The sequence below is a fragment of the Rhinatrema bivittatum genome, chromosome 6 (genome assembly GCF_901001135.1).
Source record: "Rhinatrema bivittatum chromosome 6, aRhiBiv1.1, whole genome shotgun sequence".
Lineage (NCBI taxonomy): Eukaryota > Metazoa > Chordata > Amphibia > Gymnophiona > Rhinatrematidae > Rhinatrema > Rhinatrema bivittatum.
Window position 1 is genome coordinate 89,112,807 of NC_042620.1, and position 26,750 is coordinate 89,139,556.

The window sequence follows — 26,750 nt, forward strand, 5'->3', positions numbered from 1 at the left end:
AAGAGGTACTCTGGCCTGGGACCTTCAGATCTGGATCTGGGACACTACTAAACAGTGCACTAAAATGGAAGGAATTAACTTTGATTCTTAGTACAATGTTTAACTACTGTGTGCTTTGCATATAAATAACATAATACAGTAATATGAAAGCTGTGTGGTAGTTAAAAAAAAACAAACAAACAAAAAAAAAAACCCACCCCACACTAAAAACCTAGCACTTTTATACCAGCTTATTACACTGACCCCAAAGCCTTTTAAATGGTTGAAATGTTGCTATTTTATGTAAACCGGTTAATTCTGAAGTAATAGAACATGGTAGGAGAGCTTAAGACTCAAAAGGTTTCTATTTAAAGAAAACAAGCAAGCTGATAAAAAAATACTTTATTTGCTAGTTTTATACAAGAAATGTCATTTAAAATATAGTATATTTGAAAACTGTACAAAAATATTAGGGATACAGACCTTATTGTGGCAGAGTAATATGTTTGTGTGTGTGTGCATATATATATATATAATGGCATTTCTAGCACTGGAGGCTAAGCTTTGCTTATAAGTTTGTCACCCTTTTGTGTGTGAAAACTGCCATCAACAGCTGCAGTAATTTATCTTAAATGAGTTTGTAGTATTATAATCTGTACTTCATAGTGGTCATAATTTGGAAACGTCTTGTAGTACATGCAGGGTGCTGGAACCATATTCCAACTTTTTGAGCACATGGCACTGTCCCTTCATCAAGCCTGCACTAACATTTATGGGTTGTATGGGCTGAGGATATATCATTAAATGTAGGAGTTGATATCAAGATCACCTTTAGCTTGGCAAGATTCATGAGTTCATTCCTCCCCTTGAATTCTTGTCCGAATTGGTTGTATCATATTTAATTGCAATAGCATACTTATTTTCAAAATAATGGATGGGAAAGATTTGCAGTACTTTTGACAATACAAGTTTGCTGATATTTAACTATGCCAGTAAATTGACATTGTGCCACCATTTTATAACTTTAAATTCAAATTTGATATCCAAACATGTAATTACATATTTTACATGCATAATCAAGGTGGTAGATTTTTATATATAATTAAGCAGCAAATTCCTTCTCTTCTGCATCCACTAGAAGTGTTTCATCACTATAAGGAGTCACATGAGCTGAAGTTTGGTACTGTGCTGACAAAAGTCCAGAAGCAACAGAATGTCTTTTGTACAAAAACCAAAGGACTGTTGAGGTAATTGCTAAAATTATAGCAATTGTGATAACCAAGGTCATTATCAAAACTTTCTGATCTGAAATAGAAAATGTTCTGTTAAGTTAATTCAAGAGGCAAACGAGAACTAGTACAAATCATCTTTACTGCTAATTAAAACTAGACTGTGTATGTATAGATATCTGTGTATATGTATGTATATATATAATATATACAGTAATTCTTTCCCAATGTTGTGTAGATCAGTGAAATAAACTATTTTAATGCATGATTTGTATTTTTTAGACAAGACAAATGTGAAAAATTATAAGGGTGTGAAGACTTTTAAACAAAAAAGTACTCCTACTTAGACTTGATCCTTTTAAGAGGATAAAGTTTAGTGGTTCTAGTGATGGAGCACAAGACCTCTTAAATCACAAGAGCAACCTCTTCAACCTTCTCTAATATTTCAGAAATTCAGGGTTATTAAATTGACTGAAGTTTTTGGTAGTAATGTCGGCTAGATAAGGATTAATGGTTAATGTTTATGCTTTTTCAAAGAATTCTCATTTCATAATAGGCTTTTTGCCCATATTTAGTGTTTGCTATCATATGCTTCAGTACTATTTTTTATATATACTGTATATACTCATGTATAAGTTGAGGGTATTTTTTGGGCCCAAAATCTAGATGTATCTGTCACTTGTGGATAAGTCAAGAGTAAAACCTAGGGGGCTTATGAAATGGTGAAATCATACTAAGAAACAAATTGATAACTTAAGAAAATCGCTTTTGTTTGTTTTTTTTTAAGCAGAATAAAGTGTCTAAGAAACATTATTTAACAACTGAAGAAAATGTCCCTGCTGTATGAATCCTTGCCTCCCTCCCCCATGGTTGTCCCTGCTATTTGAATCCTTCTCTTTTATTCAAATCCTTCCAAGTCTGATTCTTCATATTCGGAATGTCTGAATAAATCATGGCATTGTTCTTTGGTGATGTAATCTGCGTAAATGTTGTCTTCGCTATCATCATCCAAGGTTGATTTGTCTGTCTTCATAGATGGCGTCATCTTCTGATCCATGGCATTGCTAATACCACATTTCAAGAATGACTTCTTGACCATTTCTGATGGAATTGACTTCCAGGCATCATTTACCAATTTTGCTACCAAATCAATATCTGGGTTCATCAGGTTCCCTCCTTTCGTTAAATCTGCTTGACCAGAACACATTGTTGCCACAATTGGTCCCTGAAAGGCTTGAGACAGACATCTAATGGCTGGAGCATTGATGTCAGACCACCTGGAATCACTGCTAATGTGATCACTATTTTCTTTGCATCGTCCTTAACATCCTCTGTTATGTGCGTGGAACACATCCCACACCAATAGTGACAGTCGTTTTTTTTTAGCCCTGGGTCTGGTTGCCTACCCCACACATAGTACAGTCACCATTTCATTCCCTCCTCATCCAGCCTTTAGGATGAACCTGAACAGTTAAGTCTGCTGGAGTTTTTAGGTTCTTTAACATTGTTTTCCTCTTGAATATTACCCCTGGCTGCAGTTTTGTGCCATCTGCCAGGGAAGACAGGACCACTGTGAAATGGGTCTTTTCATGACCAGTTGTCTTTACAAGTATGGTCTTCTCACAAATACCAGCTACATTGTGATTGCCAGGCATATCAAATGTTATCAGCATTTCATTCTGCTACTCCACTCCAGTTTCTGTGAAATCTTTGTGCACTGATGAAGGCACAATCCATATCTGTACATGAACCGCGAACACCAACCAGATGATGCTGTGAATTCTTTCACACTTTCGGTCACTGAACATTTTTCTTCTTTTGCCATTTGAAGAGATGAGTGAGTTACAATGTAGCTATTCTGTCTGCATTCTATTACCCAATCACTCAAATCCTTTTCCATTTCTTCAAAAGGTGCAATTTTGAAATGTAAGGCTTTCTTTGACTGACATTTCTAGCAGCTTTTCTTTTTTCTCCAGTCTGAGTTTTTCACTAATGTCAAATTCTCTTGCAGCTACACAATTATTGGCCTCCTTTGCACATTCTATAACCTTCAGTTTCAGCGATGCGGTATAAGATGCTCCTTTTCTTCTCAGCGCTCATTTTCCTGAGGGTAAGATGTAATTATTATGGCTGTCCCTGCTTTATGAATCTTTCCCTCCCTCATGACCCTGCTGTCAGAATTGAATCCTCCTCTCTCCCCCCCCCACCCGTTTGAATACTTCCCCCTTCCCAATTCCTTAACTCACCTGCTGCTATCTGGACAATAGCACTTGCCTTTACTCAAACGTCCTTCCTCCTTCCCCATGGTGTCCCAATGTAGCCGTAGGCCAGCTTCTCTCCCCAAAACTCTCTTCCGGGTCCCTTAACTTGAACGCTCTCTGCTGCTATGAGAATGACACGTGTGTGGTCGCTCAGGCGTGTCCTCCCCCTCCCCATGTGGTTCTAAGTGCACCAATCAGGCCTTGGCTTGGGAGGGGGGAGGAAGTATCTGCACAACTGCAAGTGCTGTCATTGTTCTCATAGCAGCGGGTGAGTTAAGGGATTGGGAGGAGGTGCGTGCAAACGATTCAATCATGCATCTTGAATTATGATACCGGCATTAATGTGGATTGACCCGTAGCTAAGACAACTGTGATTTTAAGGATCAATTTTTGGGGTAAAAGTTTTTGACTTGTACATGAGTAGATACAATGTATATCTATATATAATTTTATTTTTTGGTTGTAGCAATTTCTGTAATTCATTTCAATTGCTAAATCAAAAGTACCACAGAATGTTGGCTACATGTTCACTTGCTGAAAAAGGCAGGAACAATTTATTTTTAATCAAGGGCCCACAGTATTGAACATTTGTTATACCACTATGTGAATTAATAGGAAACATGGAAACAAACAACTTAGTCAGTCATACTGCCCATGCTGAACAGATATAGTTTGGGTGGTTGCAGAATATAAAAATAAATAAAATATCAGTTGCTTGAGAATGTGGTCAAGGAGACTAGCATAAGAGGTTTAAAAGGTTTAGACAAGTTCCTGGAGGAAAAATTTAGAACAGCCAATTAAGCTTAGGAAAGCCACCGCTATCCTTGGTTGAGGATAACGGGAAATAGATTTATTTTTTAGATCCACTAGGTACTTGTAACCCAGACTAGCCACTTTTGGACAGGATGCTAGGCTTGATGGACCCTGGTCTCACCTAGCTGGGTGTTCTTAGGTTTTCAAGATATAAGAACATAACTAGTTGTGAAGACCACAGGACAGGTTTGGGAAGCCCTGTTCTAAGGCATATAAGCACTAAGTTTTTTAAATATTATCAGATTAATTTTTCTTGCTTCTACTAGGTTCAAAGTTTTATAAAATGTTTACTGAAACTTTCAACATAAAATGGAAAGTTAGAATAGTACACTACTTAGTTCCTCTGCACTCTCCCATCTCCATCCTTTTTCTCTTGCTGCACTTTCTCTAGACTCCCTCACCCTTCTGTGTTCATCGAGCACTTGTCTCTTAACTTCAAATCTCGCTTAAATTCAATTCCATGAAGTGTTCCAGAGCACCCGTCTCTGGTTCCCTTTGGTTTTTCAATACTGCAACCTTACCAAATTACTACCCACTTCACATTCCATCTGTTAGAAGCCAGGTTTTTCTAGACTGTAGGTCTAGAAGGTAAAGAACGTCCTTATTGTCCTTTGTTTTTTGCATTCTTTGTATATCATGTTTAATTTGTTTCTTATTTATTGATGATTTATTGAGAGCCCTGGAAACAGACACAAAATCTTGGATAGTAGGCAGTGGTCTTTTTCAAAACTGACCTACAGAATTTGCTAATATCCAGTGGAAAAACTTGAACCACTCACCTTCTAAATTCTTTTTTCTGTAAGAATCTAAAGCCACAAAGGGAAAAAACAAAACAAAACATTACTATATTGATTTGAAAAGGCCTTTGCAACAACAGGTCTGAATGACATGACATCAAATGAGAGAATTAGCTTCAGTTAATCGACTGGGCTGTTAAAGCGCGGCTGCTAAACTGCCAGATGCTATACTGACCTCTGTGGCTGAAAATTAAAGAGCAGCTGGTGCCAGGACGTGCTGTAGGGCAGGGAGTGATGGCATTGTACAATGGCTGCTCAAAATATTGAGGTGCCCTTTAAGAGGTCCCATTAGGTTCACTTAATGCATTAATCACCTTGTAAAAGGATCTCTTAATATGACTCAGAAGCCACATGCATTAAAAGTATAAAAACCTGATCATTTAATGACTAAAACAATCAAATTTAAGTAAAAAAAACCCTCTGATCTATGGGGAATCAGTGCTTTTATGTCAGGAAGTATTTCTTCACGGAGAGGGTGGTGGATGCCTGGAATGCCCTTCCGGAGGAAGTGGTGAAGACTAAAACTGTGAAAGATTTCAAAGTGGCATGGGATAAACACTGTGGATCCATAAAGGCTAGAGCAGGGGTTGGGAACCTTTTTGGCTGAGAGAGCCATGAACGCCACCTATTTTAAAATGTAATTCCGTGAGAGCCATACTAACTACAACCCCCCACCCTCCTGACTCCCCCAAGACCTACCAAATTAATTTACTACAACCCCCCCCACCCAAGACCTGCCAAAAGTCCCTGGTGATCCAGCGGGGGTCCAGGGCTCGCAGACAAATCTTTAATAAAAAAGTAAAAATCTAACAAAACCCCCCACCCTCCTGACACCCCCCAAGACCTACAAAATTAATTTACTACAACCCCCCACCCTCCTGATGCCCCCCAAGACCTACAAAATTAATTTACTACAACCCCCACCCTCCTGACCCCCCCCCCCAAGACCTGCCAAAAGTCCCTGGTGGTCCAGCGGGGGTCCGGGAGCGATCTCCTGGACTTGGGCTGTTGGCTGCCAGTAGTCAAAATGGCGCCGACGGCCCTTTGCCCTCACTATGTCACTGGGGTCTACCAATGGCGGCGGTAGCCCCTGTGACATAGTAAGGGCAAAGGCCGTCTATGCCATTTTGATTACTGGCAGCCGACGGCCCTTTGCCCTTACTATGTCACAGGGGCTACCACCACCATTGGTCGACCCCAGTGACATAGTGAGGGCAAAGGGCCGTCGGCGCCATTTTGACTACTGCAGCCGACAGCCCAAGTCCAGGAGATCGCTCCCGGACCCCCGCTGGAGCACCAGGGACTTTTGGCAGGTCTTGGGGGGGTCAGGAGGGTGGGGGTTGTAGTAAATTAATTTTGGAGGTCTTGGGGGGCATCAGGAGGGTGGGGGATTTTGTTAGATTTTTACTTTTTTATTAAAGATTTGTCTGCGAGCCAGATGCAGCCATCAAAAGAGCCATAGGTTCCTGACCCCTGGGCTAGAGGATGGGAATGAAGCGTAGAGCTATGAGGGTGGCTTGCTGGAATGTTAACTGCTACCTGGTGATTACTACCCTTACTCAAAAAATCCCTTGCACGGTTAATGCAACCCCAACATTGCTCTCTGCTTCAACAGCAGGGGGAAATGTGGAAAAGAGAATTAGCATTTAGGCAACAACCAAAAAGGACTGAACTTCATAATCTGGGTAAACAAATAATCGTGGGGGTAGCTGCTTATTACGGCAGTTAATACCCTAAACCAATTAAGCATGATACATCACTTTGAAAGCATATACAGTGTTGCTATCTGCTTCAACGGTAGGGGGAAGTGAGGAAAATAGGATTTACATTCAGACATCATCCAACAAGGCATCGATCTGTGCAATCTGGGTAAACAAGCATCGGGGTAACTTGCTTGATGCAGTGGTTACAACCCTTAACCATAATAAGCCTTATGCTCACCTTTGATGCAACTCCAACATTACTCTCTGCATCAATGACAGGGGATGGCAGGAAATTTGAATCAAACAGTTAACATGAGCCCTGAAGTTGGTGGTTGGTGAAACAGACAATTATGGGAAAATAAGTGTGGAAGCTTGCTGAGCAGACTAGATGGGCCAATTGGTCTTTTTCTGCTGTCATTTCTATGTTACTGGGAACTTATGACCCAAACTGGCCTCTGACAGGATCCTGGGCTTGGTTCACCTTAGTCTGACCCAGTATGGCGCTGCTTATGTTCTTAAGTCTATGGTTAACTATTGATTTAACAGCATACATGCAATTACATGAATTACCACAGATTTGAAATGTGTGAGCAGTAGTACCAATCAAGGCTTCAACCCTAGCTACTTCAACTCATTTGTGTGTCTAATAAATGTATACATTTCTGTGTATTTAGGAAAATATTGTGTGTACACACAAAGAATACTCTTGACAGAGCCAAGAAAATGAGTACCCCTGGTAGTTTGAGGTTATCACTTGGTTTAGAAAGAGTAACTGGAAATATACTTAACTACATTGGCCCATCCAAAAGCTAAATGGGGGGAGCTGGAATAGCAATTTATATTCTGCCTTTCAGACACTTCAACGTAGCTCCCACTCCCCCTTCTACAAAAGTGAGATTTTAACTAATAGAATTAACTATGCAAACTTATAGAACTAATGCAAGCACGTTATACAAACTTAACTGAAGCAACATAAGTTGAAATACAATCTACGTTTATAAAGACTACAATATTTATGTTGACAATCGCATGAATCTTTGGAAACTGTTAAACATCAAAACTTTGTAAACCGTTGTGATGGCAAAACTGAACGACAGTATATAAAACTCTATAAATAAAATTAATAAAATAACTGAAGAATGATGAAAAAGTGACTAAAGTAGGGCTTCCCAAAGTTTAGTCAGGACTTCAGCTGGACTTACAAGTGCTTCAAATGACAGCAGTCTTCAAGTGACAGCAGTAGTGGAGGTAGTATGAGTCAGCACGCATTCACAGACCATGCAACAGCCTCTCACCCTTGCATGAGTTTCTGTAGTAATAGGAAGCCCTGTATGAGGACGGACAGGGGCTGTGATCTTGTATTGGCTCACAGACACCATGCCGACTTTCATTACTAGTGCTGCTGCCAACTGCAGACCACTGTTAAGCTTAAGCTATCCAGGAAGAGAAGACTGAGCATGCATAGGCTGGTGCCGATAGCTAAATTTAGTGGTGGCGAGGAGGAGCAATGGCTAAGAGAGAAATGTGGAGGAATAGCCTAGTTGTTGGAGTAGTGGGCTACGAGCCAGGGAAACCAGGGTTCAAATCCCACTACCACTACTTGACCTTGGGCAAGTCAATTCTCCATTGCCTCAGGTACAAATATAAATTGTAAGCCCTCTTGGGATAGGGAAATACCTACCAATGGTGGAATATAAATCAAATAAATGTTGCCCATCATAAGCCTGCCCTTTCTTCCCATCTGTCATTCACCTTTGGTGTGGGGCTCAAAGACTAATGTTCCTGCTGATCCTGGTGAGAGGGATGGTTGGATAAGGGGCTGTTTTTTAGCATTCACAGGTTAATCCACTCTACCATCTACCAGCAGATGGAGACTGAGCAACGCTGAAGTCATGGTGTGTGTATATATACCCCTGCACTGACAGCCTGCCAGTATTCTCTGTCTCCAGCAGATGGTGGACATGCATCTCCTCCTAGGGATTGCTTAAAAAAAAAATTAAAAGGAGAAAAGGAAATTAATTTTCCCCGCCTCCCTGTGGTGATACCTTATGGTCCCTCCTTCAATAGAGTGCCTTGGTCTGGTAGCTGGTTTTCTGGTGTGGACTTAGCTGTAGATAGCTAGCGGGTGCAGGAAGCCGAGCACAGCAGTGAAGGCCTTTGCCCTCTCCCCCTGCAGCCGGAGAACAACTCTATACTTGGCCAGGACGGGCTGAGCTCAGGTAGAGTGAATATTAAAAAAAAAAAAAAAAAAAAAGGGATTCCCTTCTCTTTGTGGTCTGAGCCTTGGTGAACCGATCCAACATCCATTCCTGCTTCCAAGGGAGCTTGGGGAGTCATGGAAGCTTGGTGGGTTGAGCAGCTTTTTGGTTAGGCCCTGCACTCAGCCTTTGCTCAGGCGCTGCATGGTAGGCCGCGGTGGCATATGCTCGCTTTTCTACACTAAAGTCTGCTTTGAAAGTGTTTGTCTGTTTACGTGCCCAGGTGCATACTCAGGTGGGAGCCTACCTGGACAACATATTGGGCATCTAAAGTTTGGGCATCTGTAGTGTGCACATATTGTACAGAGCATGTTTTTGGGTGCCCTGTCCAGGCTCACTTGTAGGCTCACGCAGTTGGGCGCACAATTGTCAGACACCTTGGGGAGCATGCTGCTAGTGTGTTGTTTACCCTGGCACCAGTATCAAAGAAGCCTAAGTGCCTTAATCTTTGTGCTGCTTGCCATATTCGAGCATCTCAGCCTGGCGTCCCCTCTAACTTGTGTCAGCGCTGTTTGGAGGCTCAGGGAGAGTTATCTTCAGCTGATTTTGCTGAGCCCAGCCTTTCCCAGCATAATGCAGGAATGGGACTGGAGGGGGGACCTGTAAGAGGTTTTGCCTGGTTTTGGGGCTCCCTTAACAGCAGAGGAAGGCAATTCAATGGGCGCAGGACTGATGCCCCCTGGTTATGGTATGGATCCTTCTACCCTTTCTTGGGTGAAATGTTTTTCAAGGGCTGCAGACCTTTCTTCAGGCACAGTCTGTGGAGTCGACCAAACCTAAGAGTTCAGGATTGGTGAGACCCCACCTTGAATACTGTGTACAATTCTGGACGCTGCATCTCAAAAAATATATTATTACTATAGAGAAGGTACAGAGAAGGGCGACCAAAATAAGGGGAATGGAACAGTTCCCCTATGAAGAAAGACTAAAGAGGTTAGGACTGTTCAGGCTGGAGAAGAGACGGTTGAGGGGGGATATGATAGAGGTGTTTAAAATCATGAGAGGTCTAGAATGGGTAGATGTGAATCGGTTATTTATTCTTTCTGATAATAGACATGGAGGCACTCCATGAAGTTAGCATGTGGCACATTTAAAACTAATCGGAGAAAGTTCTTCTTCACTCAACACACAATTAAACTCTGGAATTTGTTGCCAGAGGATGTGGTTAGTTCAGTTAGTATAGCTGTGTTTAAAAAAGGATTGGGTAAGTTCTTGGAGGAGAAGTCCATTACCTGCTATTAATTAAGTGGACTTAGAAAATAGCCACTGCTATTACTAGCAACGGTAACATGAAATAGCCTTAGTTTTTGGGTACTTGCCAGGTTTCTTATTGCCTGGATTGGCCACTGTTGGAAACAGGATGCTGGGCTTGATGGACTCTTGATCTGACCCAGTATGGCATGTTCTTAAGGCTGCGGATCCCCACATGCCTGGTGCCGCGGATAAGCGTCTGAGTACATCTAGACCTGCTGTAGATCACGCTGATACAGACCCAGATGGCACGAATGATGAAGACTATCCTTATTCCCTGGAGCAGCGATTCTCAACCAGGGTTGCCAAGCACCGGCAGGTGTGTTGCGGCTTCCCAGTGTCCCACTGCCCTGGTTGCGTTTCCCTCTCTCTCCCTTGTAGCGAGACACACATTCTTCCACTAAAACTGCTGCTGTTCCTTCTGTGCATTAGCAGTGTTAATGGAAGCTGGTAAACATCAGTGGCATGGCCATTTCTTCTTCCCACCCTCATGGCCTGGAATAGGAAGCTATGTACAGTAGGGTGCGCAGGAGACCATGCTGCATAAAGTAGAAGCAGAAGTGCTGAATGAAGCACAGCCGGCAATGGGGAGAGCAGAGGTAGCTCCTACAACCAATGGGAATTCTTCATTCTTGGGCTGCGGGAACTGGAGGAGGCGGCCCCTGCAGCTGCCATTGGTACTCTGTGTATGTGTGTGTGGGGGTGTCATGGGTGAAAACAAGCCAGAGGGGGAGAGAGGATGTGTATGTGATTGACTGCATGTAAGAGAGAGCGCGTTTGTGCAAGTATGATTGACAGTATGTGAGAGCAAGTGTATGATTGAAAGAGACAGGTCAGGGAGGTGACATCTGTGTGAGAGCTAGACTGGTTAAGGAGGTAACTGGTGTGTGTGTAAGGAGACAAACTGGACAGGGAGGTGACTGATGTGTGAGAGACTGATTGTGGGCCCTAAGGAAGAGGACTGTGAGGGCAGAGCTTCAGCAGCCACTGCTACTTCTGGTGTGTGCTATTGGCTTGCAAGGAAAAGGAGTAGGAGCGTTGCTGGAAAGGGTAAGTAATGGTGGCTTTTTAAGTTTATTTTGCTTGATTTGACTGCCATTTTAATTATTGGTATTATGTGATGTCTGCTGTTTTCAACTATTTTATTGGTGTTTGGACAATTTTTAATTTGAGTTTTTAATTGTTGGCTGTTCATCAGCTGTTTTGTAACATTTATTAGTATAGTTTTACAATTATTTCTGTGTTGGGAACTATAGCAGCTTGGCTTGGTCTGTTTTCTTAACAGGAGGTGAATTAGTGTTTAGGGCCTGGTTTAATATTTGTAGTGTTGCCATTTCATAGGTTGGGTTTTACTGTTTGAGTGTGTTCCATAATGCGGGTGTAACTGTGTGGATTAGTTTGTGTGCATTATTGCAGGTCCTGGGACTATGTTGGTTACTATATTTCTGTTTCCATTTCTCTAGGTTGCACTGCATGCAGAATGGTGTTCTGTTTCTATACCAGTTCCTGTCAACATACTTGTAACCTGTAGTCTTTCTGTACTTGGTGAAGGTCAATTTTGTGTGTGTAACAAAGGTGAGGTATTTTACTGGCATGTAGGCATTTGTATCATTCTTATTTGTTGTTTTCATAATAGGACATGCATTGATGGTAAATTACTGTCTTTTCATAAGGAGGGCTGTTGCGCCTGGTAGGAGAGGAAGTTTGTTTTGCTTTTACTGAGATGACACCAGAACCAGAATATATTTTTTATATGGTGAACTGTACAGGTAATGTCCTAGTTCTCTTCTGCACCCACTGTTTGGGGGGGGGGGGGGGGGGAAATCGAGGGGGTTCCTGTGATGCAGAGTGTGTTTACATTTAGCACCATGATGGTCATGTGTTCAGTGTACTATGCATGTAAGAACCATCAGTCAAGTGTGTCCCAACCGAAAAAAGGTTGAGAACCACTGCCCTGGAGGATGGGGAAATTCCTTTGGGTTGGAACTGTATAGAACAATGTTGCCGGCTCTAATCTCCCAGACACTTAAGATGCTAGGGGTGCTGGATCTTGATTCCATGTCTTAGCCAAAGAAGAATCCAATTTTAGTTTCTTTATGTAAAGCATTATGGATGCTTTTCAAGAATTGATTGATCCTGAATGGGGTGCCCTGGAAGCTAATTTTAAAGAGGGACAAACCTTGGAAGAACTGTACCCCCTGGATCCAGCAGAGAGCAGTTGTGCTTTCTAAAAGTAGATGCACTGGTATGTGCCATCTCTAAGCGGGTGACTATCTCTGTGGAAGGAGGAGCAGCATTGAAGGATGAGCAGGATAGGAGAATTGAGGCTATCCTTAAGCAGGACTTTGAGGCGATGGATGAATTTGCAGATAGCCTCTTGCTGCTCCCTGGTGGCTCGCTAGTTTCCTTTTCTCTCAAGAAGTTGATGAGTCTTGTTTGATTTCCAGGCCAGTGATGGAACCGGCAGCCGCCTTTTTTGGTGGCTGCAGGCTGTGACCTAGTCTGCCCTTCTGCCAGAGGAGTGGCTTCAGTGATAGCAGTCAGGCGTCAGCTATGGCTAAGGAACTGGTTGGCTGATACAATTTCAAAGTCTAATCTTACAAAATTGCTTTTTAAAGGATCACTCTTGTTTGGGAGTGATTTGGAAAAAATGGCAATAAGTGGAATGTGTCCCAGGTTCCTCTATTACTAGAGAATTAAAAGCAGGCTCAGAGCTCATTTGGCACGAGAGGTCATGCTAGGGGTTACAAATGTTTTTGACCCTACAGAGGAATGACTGGGTAAGTCTCAATCCTTTGTCCCAGGCAGCCCAGACAGGGCGCACCCTCACGTGGTGGTGCCCCTAACCTCCTCAGTGAGGGTGTGCCGACCCACCCCTGCGAACAGGAGATAAGGGGTCGCCTGCTCTTTTTTTTTGAGGTGGGTCAAAGATCACATCAGAGCAGTGGGTTCTGGAGGTGATAGGAGATGGCTATGCTCTTGAGTTTCTCAACATTCCTCAGGACATTTTTGTGGTGTCTTCCTGCAACTCTCCACAGAAGAGACAGGCACTGGAATGTTCCTTGTCAAGACTCCTCAGCCTGCAGGCTGGATCCCAGTACCCATGTCACAAGAAAATATAGAACATAGAAATGACGGCAGAAAAAGACCAATTGGCCCATCCAGTCTGCCCAGCAAGCTCCCACACTTATTTTCCCATACTTATCTGTTTCACCGACCACCAAGTTCAGGGCCCTTGTTGGTAACTGTTTTGAGTCAAATTTCCTGCCACCCCCTGCAGTTGCATCAAAGGTGAATCATAAGGCTTAATGGTTAAGGGTAGTAACCGCCGCATCAAGCAAGTTACCCTGATGCTTGTTTACCCAGACTGCACAGATCAATGCCTTGTTGGATGTTGTCTGAATGTAAATCCTCTCTTCCACATTTCCCCCTGCTGTTGAAGCAGAGAGCAACGCTGTATATGCATTCAAAGTGAAGTATCAGGCTTAACTGGTTTAGGGTAGTAACTACTGCAATAAGCAAGCTACCCCCACGCTTATTTGTTTACCCAGACTGTGTAATTCAGTCCTTGTTGGTTGTTGTCTGAATGCAAATAATCTCTTCCACATTTCCCCTTGCTGTTGAAGCAGAGAGCAATGTTGGAGTTGCATTAAATGTGTGAAGGCTTATTGAGTAAGGGTAGTAATCACCAGGTAGTAGCCACCATTCCAGCAAGTCACCCCCATGGCTCTTTTCTTCATTCCCATCCTCTAGCCTTTACCACAGTGTTTATCCCATGCCCCTTTGAAATCCTTCCGTTTTAGTCTTCACCACTTCCTCCGGAAGGGCATTCCAGGCATCCACCACCCTCTATGTGAAGAAATACTTCCTGACATTGGTTCTAAGTCTTCTTCCCTGGAGTTTCAAATCGTGACCCCTAGTTCTACTGATTTTTTTTTCCAATGGAAAAGGTTTGTTACCCATGGATCATTAAAACCTTTCAAGTATCTGAAAGTCTGTATCATATCACCCCTGCTCCTCCTCTCTTCCAGGGTATACATATTTAGGTTCTTCAATCTCTTCTCATAAGTCATTTTATGTAGACCATCCACCTTTTTGGTCACCCTTCTCTGGACCGCCTCCATCCTGTCTGTCCCTTTGAAGATTCGGCCTCCAGCACTGAACACAGTACTCCAGGTGAGGCCTCATCAAGGCCCTGTACAAAGGGGGGATTATCACTTCTTTTCTCTTACTTAGATATTCCTCTCTCTATGCAGCCCAGCGTTTTTCTGGCTTTAGCTATCCCCTTGTCACAGTTTCGCCAACTTCAGATTGTTAGACACGATCATCCCAAGGACTCTCTCCTGCTCCGTGCACATCAGCCCTTCACACCCCATCAAATACAGTTATTCTGGATTTCCACACCCCATTTGCATGACTCTGCACTTCTTGGCATTGAATCTTAACTGCCATATCTTCGACCATTCTTCCAGCTTCCTTAAATCCTGTCTCATTTTCTCCACTCCTTCCGGCGTGTCCACTCTGCTGCAGATCTAAGTTTCATCCACAAAAAGACAAACCTTACCTTCCATTCCATCCGCAATGTCTCTCACAAAAAATATTAAACAGGACCGGTCCCAACACCGATCCTTGCGGCACTTGGGCCGATATTCCATTTATTTCATTGTACCCGAGAAGGTGGGTTTCTTTTGCCCCATCCTGGATCTCAAGGGAGTCAACCGGCTTTTGTGAGTGACTTGTTCCTGCTTGCAAACCTTATGCTTTCTGATAATGGCAGTATAGTCAGAGGAGTTTCTTGTGTCTCTGGACTGTCACAGGCATATCTGCATATTCCCATCCAGGTGGAGCATAAACTGCTTTCTGCATTTCACTGTTTTGGGGTTACATTATCAGTTTTGAGCACTACCCTTTGGTTTGGTCACTGCACCCAGAACCTTCTCCAAGGCTATGGTGGTGCTAGCAGCAGTGTTGAGAGAGGATGGCATTCTGGTCCACCTGTACATAGACAATTAGATAATTCGGGCCAAGAGCATGAAAGAGTCTTCAGGCTTCGTGCTAGGTGGTGATCTGGCTACAGGAACTAGGTTAGGTGGTGAACTTTGCCAAGAGCAATCTGCAGCCATCCCAGACACTGGAGTATCTGTGTTCATCTTTTACACTGAGCAAGGCAGGGTGTTCCTGCCAGAGATCCACATTCAGAAACTGATGGCACAGGTACACCAGCACTGTGTGTTCTTATCTACTGGTGCTTGAGTTGATAGCAGGCACCCTAGAGAAGGTTCCGTGGGCAAGGGTGCATATGCAAGCTCTTCAACACATTGTTTGCATGTTGGAGACCAGAGTCTCAGGACTACTCAATTTGGCTTCATTTACCGGTGAAGATCAGCATCCAACCGCAGAGGTGGTTGGAAGAGGATCATCTCATAAAGGGGTTTCCCCTACGAACACCAGACTGGCTAGTATTCATAACGGATGTGAGCCTCCAGGGTTGGGGGGGCTTACCATCAGCAGTTGATAGGGCAGAGATGCTGGAGTACAGAGGAGTATCTCTAGAGCATCAATAGGCTGGAAGCCCATGCTATTCGGTTGGAATGTTTGCGATTTGTCAACAGCTTGCAGGGTCGAGCGGTCCAAATGATGTTTGACAATGTGACAACAGTGGCTTACATCAATTGCTAGGGAGGAACCAAGATCTGCTCTTACATTGTTTCCTGCAATGTGCTGGGCTGAGTCTGGATCCAGAAGAATGGGAATTGTCAATGAAGCATTCCAGCTCATAGTGGGCTGATGGGGCCTCCTATTTCTAGACTTGCTGATGACATCACACAATGTGAAAGTTCCTCACTTCTTCAGTTGCAGGAGAGATATGAAGTTTTTGGGCATTGATGCCATCATGCAGGAGTGGCTGGAAGGTAAGCTTCTATATGCCTTTTCCTTATAACCCATGTTGGGCAGAATGATTCAGCGGATCGAAAGGCACATGGGGTTGGTGCTTCTGGTGGCACCAAATTGACCCAGGAGGCCATGGTATGCAGATCTGCAGAGGCTTCTAGCTGACTCTCCAATTACTGGTCCACAGGGATCTGCAACGTCGGGGGCCTATTCTTCTTGAAGATCCGATTTGACTTTCGTCTTGCAGTATGGCCCTTGAGAGGGCTTATTACTGAAGCGTGGATAGTCCACTGCTGTGATTTCCACCTTGCTTCAAGTGCGAAAGTTCTCTACTTCCTATGTTCTGATTTGGTGAGTGCTTGAGGCTTGGTGTAAGGAACGAGGGGTTCATTCTCGTTTGTTTAAAATCCGGCTCAGTTTGGATTCTTTGCAGGATGGGTTATTTAAGGGCTTGGCCCTTCATTACTTGAAGGTACAGATGGCAGCTCTTGTCTGTTTCCAAGGTCTTGTAAATTGTGAACCCTTGTTGGTCTATCTGAATATGGCCCAGTTCTTGAAAGGGGTGAAAGATTTTCATCCCTCCTTTGCAGTTGCCAGTGCCCTTGTGGAATCTTAATCTGGTTCTGGATTTTCTGGCAGGTTCCACCTTTTGACCTCTAAGTAGCCTATCCTTGAGGTTACCTACTAGAGGATGATGTTCTGCATGTAGAGTTTCTGAATTGCAGGCTCTGTCTTGCCAGGAGCCATTTCTGCGAGTGAGTCTGGGGGCAGTCCAGCTGAGAACTGTTCCATCTTTTTTTGCTGAAAGTGGTCTCGGATTTTCACTTGAATCAATCAATTTCTCTGCTGACTCTGGACAGGGAGAGAGATGTAGATGAATGTCACCTATTACAGACCTTGGATGTCAAGTGGCATATCATGAGGTAGTTGGAGGTTTCTAAACCTCTCAGGAAGACAGATGGGCTGTTTTGTATTCCATGATGAGAGTAAATGGGGTGTGCTGGTGTTGCGGGCTATGATAGACTGCTGAATAAAGGAGGTTATGGCTGTGTAGGTGGATGCTAAGCAGCTATTGCCTAATCAGGTTAAGGGCTCATTCCACTAGGGGTCAGGCAGGGTCATGGGCAGAGATTAGATAGTTGTCTCTTGTCAACATTTTCTGAGCTGTGAGACAGTCCTCCTTACACACTTTTTCCAGGCATTACTGCCTAGATCCGGAGGAGTAGCCAAGTAGTTAGAACAGTGGGCTACAACCCAGGGAAACCAGGGTTCAAATCCCACTGTCGCTTGTGATCTTGGGCAAGTCACTTTACCCTCTGTTTTAGATACCTATAGTAACTGAATGTAATCTGCTTTGATGTACCCTTTGAAGTTCCAAAAAAGCAGAATATAAATATCTTAAAAAAAAAAAAAGTGCTGGTCCAGGAGGATGCAGCCTTAATAGTATTGATTGGACCGCAGGCAGCCTCCCACCCTGTTAGGGAGTACCTTAGATTAATCCACACCAGTGGGATATACCAGTCTGAATGCTAAGAGGAGAAATTATCACTTACCTGATAATTTCCTTTTCTTTATTGAAAACATATTAATCCACTTTCCTGCCCTTGGCTGCTGGATGATGGTGCTATTGTCCTCCTGAGTGGCTACATTACCAGGGATTACTGGGTAGTGTCAGATTGAGTCCCTAGATTAATATTATACTTTGTCTGAACTCAATGTTTTCCTATTAACAAAGTGAATGGTTGTCTAAGTTACGATCGTGTATTGTTTTAGTTGTCCACAGTTGGCTTTTTTTTTTTTATATATTTTTCAAATTATAACATTTACAAAAATGATATAATCAAGTATAACATATTTCTTGCATCACAAATTATACAGGAAAAAACAATATATTCTAGCCCACATATTTGAAGGAGAAGAGAGTTATTAACACTGTAACATTGGCATTTCTCTTATACAATCATATATCCCCTCACTACCCTTTCATAAAACTTGAGATTTATCCAAAATAAAGCGTTGCAGGTGGGATGGATCAAGAAATATAAACTTATTATTTTGAAACAAAATCTGGCATTTACACGGGAATTTTAAGAAAAAACTAGCCCCAATATTTAATACCGATTGTTTCATTGATAGGAAAAGTTTCCTCCGTGCTTGTCTCGCACGGGAGACATCCGGGAAGACTTGTATTTTCTGTCCACAGAAATTACGATCTTTGTTTTGGAAATATTTATGAAAAAACAAGTCTTTATCCCGTCTCAAAGAAAAAGAAATAAGCAAAGTTGCTCTAAAATTTATCAAGTCCAGGGAATCTTCCAAAAAGGTAGAAACCCCTGGGCTTTCTAAATTATCTATTCCACCCTCCTGGTTCTGCTCTATCTTTCTTATTGGTAAATAGTACAGTCTAGAAAGTGATGGTATTTTCTCTACTTCAAACTGCAATATTTCTGTTACATATTTTTTATATAACTCCTCTGCCGACATCAGTCTAGAAATAGGAAAATTTAGCAATCTTAAATTGCCTGATCTTAATTCATTCTCTAGACTCTCTACTCTACTATGTAATATCATATTATCTTTAATAGAAGCAACATTTACAGTCTGCAACTTATTTACCACAGGGTTCAATTTTGCAACTTCCTGTTCTAGTCTCTCAGTTCTTTTATCCAATTCTACACATTTTTCCCTCGCTTCTACTGAAAAGGTCTGTACATTTGACATAAACCCTGACATTTTCTTATCTATCTTAGCAGACAACTTCCACACATCTAACAGTGTTACCTTATCTGGTTCAACAATGTTTTTTTCTCCTTCATTTCTTGTTACAGAAATGGCGGAGGGGCATTTAACCTTAACACAAACATCAGTTGCCTTGTCAGAAAATATCTTAATATTTTGTGCTTTATTGATAATTACTTATATTTAGTGAAGTCAGTAATCAATTAGCCATAAAGAAACATGTTAGTATTTAATACCCATACTTCTAAAAGCCATGACATCATGTGCTGAAAAAAACTTCAGCACATAGCACTCACCTTTACCCCACTTTCAGACCTTGAGAGAAAGTTGTTTACCACTTTCTCTTATCTCAAGTAAGAAAGCACCTGCATTTTATGACATTGAGCATCCTAAAAACAGGTGGCATGATTGAGCATCCTAAAAACAGGTGGACAGTCAATCTTGTGACAGAAGGGAGTGGAAAAGATTTTCTCTTAGAAATACAAAAGAAATCCAATTAAAAATCAAATATGGGCGAAGCATTAAACAGGGTGAGAATAAATCCTAAATTTTAATGTTCTGATATGAAAAATTGATTGAACCTCAGTCAAGGTCTCTAGAAATGAAGTTCTTCAAAGGCTAAAAGATAGATGTGTTGATAGAAAAGTAACAGCTACCCTGGATCAAAGGGTCTTAAGGGTATAAAACTGAGAGCAATCGGAGGGAAAGGAGAGGTGCTACTTTGACTTTCTTTGCACGTGATTGAGAGAGACACACAGCGGGGTGCCTTCAGAGAATTGGTAAATATAATCTTTTATTCAAGTATATGAGAACCTTTAAATTGCTATTGTTTCTAGATTGGCAGATGTATTAGAAATGTATTAATTTCTAAAAAGATGACATTGATAGACATTTATCTGATATTAATAATTTCAATTATTTTTTTAATGGCTCTTACATTGATTGTAGGATATACTCTGGTAAAGTTAAGATTTGAACATAAAAGTGTTTCTTAGTCATTTAGAGATATTTATTCATGCCTTTCTTTATCTGAAATAAAGAAAATATTTTTACAATAAACTGACTGGTTTATTTTGCAAGAAGTGCTGCATGAATTAATGGTTAATAAATTTCTGTGGTAGATTCGAACACACCTCTGAAAGTAAACTTTTTTGTCTCAAGGCAGAAAGGGTAGGGAAATAGAAGTGGAAGTGGGATTTTTTTATCAAGGCAGGATTCCCTGGTTTTAAATTCTGCTAAGAGTAGAAGCCTCAATACTTCCATTCAAAATTTACCACAGCCTCACCACCCAAAGTTAATTCTGTATGTATAGTCCGTTCCGGTGGTGATTCATTACCACTTAGGTTTTGTATCACTCCCCCCGTATGGCCTATACCTTCATTAACTGCATTTGTTACTTCTCGTGCGGGGGATGGGGAAGATTGTATGGCCATAGGGGTATGAGTGGTTCCTAAAAAGGAATCCTTCAATTGCTTCCCCAACAGCAGACTCACCAGCAAACACCACATGGGAGTCCATTGGGCCAACTCTCTTTGTCATGGGAGTGGTGGTAGGCGAGGAGGTGTATGTGTTTGATTTTCTCTTCCTTCCCATAATTTCCTCCAGGGGCGTGCCCCTTTGGCGCGCGGCTTCGGCTGCGCGCCGCTGTGCCCTTTTTTTTTTATAGCTGTCCCGGGGCACTCCGAGCTTGGCCCTTGACTGTACTGCGGCTCAAATTTTTCAAGGCCATGGCGTCGGGGTTCAGTCGATGCCAGAACTGTAATCGCACCATGTCCATAACAGACCCTCAATAAGGTCTGTGTAATGTGTCTCGGATGTGAGCACGATGTCCTAACCTGCACCAAATGTGCCCTAATGACACCAAAAGGTCGCAAGGCCAGAATGGAGAAGATGGAACTTCTCTTCTGTGCTCAAACCCTGACGCCGTCTATTGCATCGACGTAGTCAGAACCGGCACTGTCCACTTAGACTTCTCTGCCTTCAACTCCCTCTACTCCCCATCAAGACCGAGGGGATAGTATAGAGAGAGACATCTCCATTGGAAGTCTCGGACCATTGAGGGAGCGAAATCATCGACCTCGCCATCGTCCGAGCCGCTGTCTAAGAAACCCGTTCACAAAAGGCACCGACCTTTTGGCCTCTGTTGGAAACAGGATGCTGGGCTTGATGGACCCTTGGTCTGTCCCAGCATGGCAATTTCTTATGTTCTTATGACCTTTTCTGTGACCGGGTCACCGAGGCAACCCTCACCCGGACGGGTATCGGGAGCCGACTCCGCCTTTAACAGTGATCCCTCTGGCTATGCCTCTGCCTCCTTCTCCCCTTCTGGAGCCGGGGCTGATTGCTCCGTGAAGAACTGGACCGGATGGTTCAGGAGGCCATCGACAAGGCGATGCATCGACTACAAGTTCCTCCGGCACAGACACCGGTGCCAATCGTGGAACAGACCACCAACCCGATTTCGGCAGCGTTGGCCCCACTGCTCTCGAGGATGGAAGCACTTATTGCCGCTTTTCCACCAATGGATCCCGGGTCATCGATGGCTCCGGTGCCCTCTCCTCTTACTTTGTCATCGAGAGGAGAAACACAGTTCCGCATCCCTCCTTCGGGAGTCTTACCGATGCCTCAGCCATAAATGCCGATGCGTCCAACGCCACCGATACATCCATCGATGCCTTCAATGCCTGAACCGGTGCCTCCAGTTCCTCCTTCGATTCCTTCAGAGCCTAAACCTGGACCTTCAGGAATTCCACCGCTCCATCCCCCTCTGGTTCCTAGAGGGGCAGGTGCTGATCCCTATGATACCTGGACTGATGATTCTTCACCAGACACCGATGACTTGCCTTCACCACCTTCTCCTACTGAAAGCAGGAAACTTTCTCCTCCAGAGGACCTTTCCTTCATACATTTTGTGAAGGAGATGTCTGAGTTGGTTCCCTTCCAATTACAGACCGAACAAGATGACAGGCATCAAATGATGGAGCTGTTGCAATTCCTGGATGCTCCCAATGAAATAACCTCCATCCCTATTCACCAGGTTATTCTGGATCTCCGCAAAAAAACTGGGAACACCCTGGCTCTATTGCTCCAGTCAACAAGAAGGCTGACACCACTTATTTAGTACAGTCAGCCCCAGGTTTTCAAAAACCTCAGTTGGATCACCAATCTGTGCTTGTAGAATCGGCCCAAAAGAGGGCAAGGAGATCGAAACCCCACTCTTCTTTTCCCCCAGGCAAGGAGCAGAAATTTCTAGATGCCATTGGTCGCCATGTCTTCCAGGGCTCAATGCTCATCTCCCGAATTGCCTCTTATCAGCTCTATATGACCCAATATAACAGGGTCTTATTTAAGCAGATACAAGAATTGACAGACTCCCTGCCTCAACAGTTCCAAGATCAGCTTCAAACCCTAGTGAACAAGGCCTTTGAGGCAGGCAAGCATGAGATAAGATCATCTTAAGATATCTTTGACACTGCTACCAGGGTATCTGCAGCTGCTATGTCGGCAAGAAGATGGGCCTGGCTCAAGTCTTCGGACCTTTGCCCTGAAGTACAGGACAGATTATCTGACCTGCCCTGTGTAGGAGACAATCTGTTTGGCGAGCAGATTCAACGGATGGTGGTGGAACTCAAGGACCATCATGAGACCCTGAGACAGCTCTCCCTGATGCCTTCTGAGTATTCCTCAAAACAGCCTCTCCGGAAGGATACTAAAGTATTCTTCCGTCCGAAGAAATCCTACCCACTACAGTCTAGAACTTGTTCTCGAGACCTTTCCAAAAAACCCAGTTTTGTCAACTACGAAAACAAAAGCCTCAAACAGCTCCTCAGCCGGGCCCTGCTTCCAGTTTTTGAGTCCTGCATAGGGAGCAGCAGCCAGCTTCCACAGCCACAGATACCAGTGGGAGGTCGATTGTGCCATTTCAATGAAAGGTGGCACTCAATCACCTCAGACCAGTGGGTCCTTGCGATAATCGCTCAAGGTTATCATCTGAACTTTTTCTCCATTCCGCCAGACTCCCAACCTCTACCGACGTGGAGAACATCCGACCACTCCATCGTCCTGAAACAGGAGGTCTCCCTCCTCCTCCAGGCCAAAGCAATAGAACCAGTACCCTACTCTCAGCACGGCCTAGGGTTCTATTCCCGGTACTTTCTAATCCCCAAAAAATCAGGAGGTGTTCGTCCAATTCTGGACCTACGTGCCCTCAACAAGTACCTCCATCGAGAAAAGTTCAAAATGGTAACCTTGGGTTCTCTTCTTCCTCTTTTGCAAAGAGGATACTGGCTCTGCTCTCTAGACTTCCAGGCCGCATACACACATATTGCGATAACGCCATCTCATCGTAGATACCTGAGATTTCTGGTAGGCCCCAAGCACTATCAGTACCGAGTGCTTCCATTCGGCCTCGCGTCTGCACCACGAATGTTTACAAAATGCCTCGTAGTAGTTGCAGCCTTCCTCAGGACTCAAGGTGTTCACGTCTACCCCTATCTAGACAATTGGTTGATCAGGGCTCCCACTCAGCAAACTGCTCTGTCGTCCCTACATCTTACTTTACACACTCTGATTTTGCTAGGATTTCTAGTCAACTATGACAAATCCTACTTAGTCCCATCTCAAACTTTATCATTCATAGGGGCAGACTTGGACACCTTGCAAGCAAAAGCTTTTCTGCCTCGACAGCGACCTCTCACTCTCGTCTCTCTCGCACACCAGCTACAGTCGCAGCACCGCACGACTGCACGCCACTTCCTCATCCTGCTGGGACACATGGCTTCCTCAGTTCAGGTTACCCCAATGGCCCGCTTGGCCATGAGTCATGCAGTGGACTCTAAAGTCACAATGGACTCAATCCATTCAGCCCCTGTTGACTAATGTCCACGTCACCGACTCACTCCGTCAGTCTCTAGCTTGGTGGAAAAATCAGATCAATCTCCGCCAAGGTTTGCCCTTCCAGGCTCCAGACCCTCAAATCATTCTCACCACCGATGCTTCCAACTTCGGCTGGGGAACCTATGTGGCCGAATTGCAGACACAAAGATCTTGCTCTCCAGAGGAAGCCAAACACCAAATCAATTTCCTGGAGCTTCGAGCAATCAGATATGCTCTCAGGGTATTTCAAGATCGCCTGTCCAATCAGGTCATCCTGATTCAGACTGACAACAAGGTGGCCATGTGGTACATCAACAAACAGGGAGGAACGGGCTCCTACCTTCTGTGTCAGGAAACCGCAGATATGGGCAGAGGCCCTCTCCCACTTGATGTACCTCAGGGCCACCTACTTGCCGGGAGTGGACAATGTGTTGGCAGACAAGCTGAGTCGCACCTTTCAGCTACACGAGTTCTCTTTCAACCCCAGTGGCGGACTCAATCTTCCACCAGTGGGGTTACCCTCATATAGATCTCTGCATCCTTTCAAAACTGCAAAATAGAGAACTTTTGCTCTTTCACTCGCAGCCAACACTCTCAGCCAAGAGATGCTTTCTCCCTCTCATGGGCGACTTGTCTCCTATATACATTCCCTCCACTTCCACTTCTCTCAAAGACTCTCATGAAGTTACGTCAGGACAAGGGAATCATGATCCTGATAGCACCTCACTGGCCACACCAAATGTGGTTTCCAATACTTCAGGATCTCTCCATTCGCAGGCACATTCCGTTGGGAAAGGACCCACTTCTGATCACTCAAAATGACGGGTGCCTACGCCACCCCAATCTTCAAGCCTTGTCCCTGACGGCCTGGATGTTGAAAGGTTAATTCTTTAGCCACTTAACCTTTCGGAACCAGTTTCCCATGTCCTGATTGCTTCATGGAAGCCTTCCATGAGAAAATCCTACCTTTACAAATAGAACAGGTTTACGTCATGGTGCTCTTCTCAATCCCTTGACCCCTTTACCTGTCCCACCATGAAGTTTCTAGACTATCTCTGGCACTTGTCAGAATCAGGTCTAAAAACTTCCTCCATCAGAATGCATGTCAGTGCGGAAGCCGCCTTCCATAAAGGTATCGGGGACATTCCTATTTCAGTACAGCCCCTCGTAACATGTTTTCTGAAGGGCTTGCTTCACCTCAAGCCTCCACTGCGTCCCCCGGTCCCTTCTTGGGACCTCAACCTGGTTTTGGGTCAGCTCATGAAACCATCATTCGAGCCTCTCCATTCCTGTGATCTTCGCTATCTCACATGGAAAGTGATTTTCCTTTTGGCAATCACTTCTGCTCGCAGAGTTAGTGAGTTACAGGCTCTAGTTACCTATCCACCTTACACTAAACTTCTGCAGAACCGGGCAGTACTCTGCACTCACCCTAAGTTCTTACCTAAGGTAGTATCGGAATTTCATCTCAATCAATCCATTATACTACCTACCTTTTTTCCCAGGCCCCATTCAAATCCAGGAGAACAGGCTCTGCATACCCTTGACTGTAAACAGGCTCTAGCTTTCTATCTAGACCGTACAGCTGCCCACAGGAAAAGTACTCAATTGTTTGTCTCTTTCCATTCCATCAAATTGGGGCAGCCTGTGGGTAAGCAGACGCTCTCCTCCTGGTTAGCGGACTGCATATCCTTTTGCTATCAGCAAGCGGGCATTCCACTTCAAGACCATGTTAAAGCACATTCTGTGAGGACCATGGCGACTTCAGTAGCACACCTACGTTCAGTGCCTCTTCCTGACATTTGCAGGGGTGCTATCTGGAGTTCTCTCCATACCTTTTCAGCCCATTATTGCTTAGACAAAGCCGGAAGACAAGCATCTTCGGCCAGTCTGTCTTGCACAACCTATTTACAACTTGACATACCAACACCTTTCCGCCTGCCTGTTAGGGTTCAGGATGCCCTCCGCCAAATTCAACCCCAGTCCTAGTGCCTTGCACACCTGGGTACATTTAGTGCATACTCTGACATCCTTAGCTCGGTACTCACCCATATGTGAGGACTACCATCCTGCTTGTCCTGTGAGAAAGCAAATATTGCTTACCTGTAACAGGTGTTCTCACAGGACAGCAGGATGATAGTTCTCACGAAACCTGCCCGCCGCCCCGCGGTGTTGGGTTAGTTACGTTTCTTATTTTATTTTTCGGCACTTCCTGTAGCTTTTAAACAAGACTGAAGGGGGATCCCTGCTGGCTGCAGGGTTAGTGCCATGCTGGGCATGCCCAGTAGGTGCTATTCCCTGTACGTACCAGGATCAGTCCAGACGGTGGGTTATGTCCCCGTCCAGCAGATGGAGTCAGAGCAGAGTTTGAGGGCGTCACCATATAGACCAGTACACCCTCTGCTGGAGCTCAATATCTTTCTGACTCCAGCAGATAAGAGTTGGGGGAACCAGTAGCTCCCCCAGGGTGACAGGGCCTTAGAATTTCTTTTCCACTTCTTATTTCTCATTTTCTCGGTTTGTACCTGTCATCTTCTCAGACATTTTGGATCAGTAAAGTTTAAAAAGAAAAGAAAAAAAAAGTTCCAAATTTTGAGGAGGCGTGTTTCTCTTTAACTCTGTCTTCTCTCTTTTGTGCCTCTCTCCTCACCGTTCGGGGTAAGTGGAGCGTGTTATTTTCTTTCCAACAGGCATCTTCGTTTCTGATCGCTGTGCCCCGTGGATGCCGGTGGTGCCGGCCACTCCACGCGTCGTCTGGGGTCCCGCGTCCCGTTGGCCTTGCTGGCAGGTTTGTGTGCGGCTGGAAGGAGAAATCCCCCGGCGCTTCAGGACCCCTCCGGCGGGTTGTGCAGTCCATTTTCGGGCCCTCCCCCCCGCGGCACTAGCTCGTTGTTCAGGCCCCCCCCCCCCCCGAGGCGTCTTTACCCTGCGCTCCAATGCCGCGACAGTCGAG

At 44.2% G+C, this 26,750-nt stretch overlaps 1 protein-coding gene across 2 annotated transcripts in view; it reads right to left on the reverse strand.

Annotated features, from left to right (window-relative positions):
• Positions 1-365: 365 nt before the first annotated feature.
• CD302 (CD302 molecule) overlaps positions 366-26,750 on the reverse strand; it is an 86,007-nt gene continuing 59,622 nt past the window's right edge. For both annotated transcript variants that reach the window (XM_029605583.1, XM_029605584.1), the window contains 2 exons: positions 5,062-5,088; positions 366-1,284 (listed from right to left, as the gene is read on the reverse strand). In XM_029605583.1, coding sequence (XP_029461443.1) covers positions 1,082-1,284; positions 5,062-5,088 — 230 coding nt within the window. In that variant the 3' untranslated portion in view covers positions 366-1,081. The remainder of the gene's footprint in view (positions 1,285-5,061; positions 5,089-26,750) is intronic.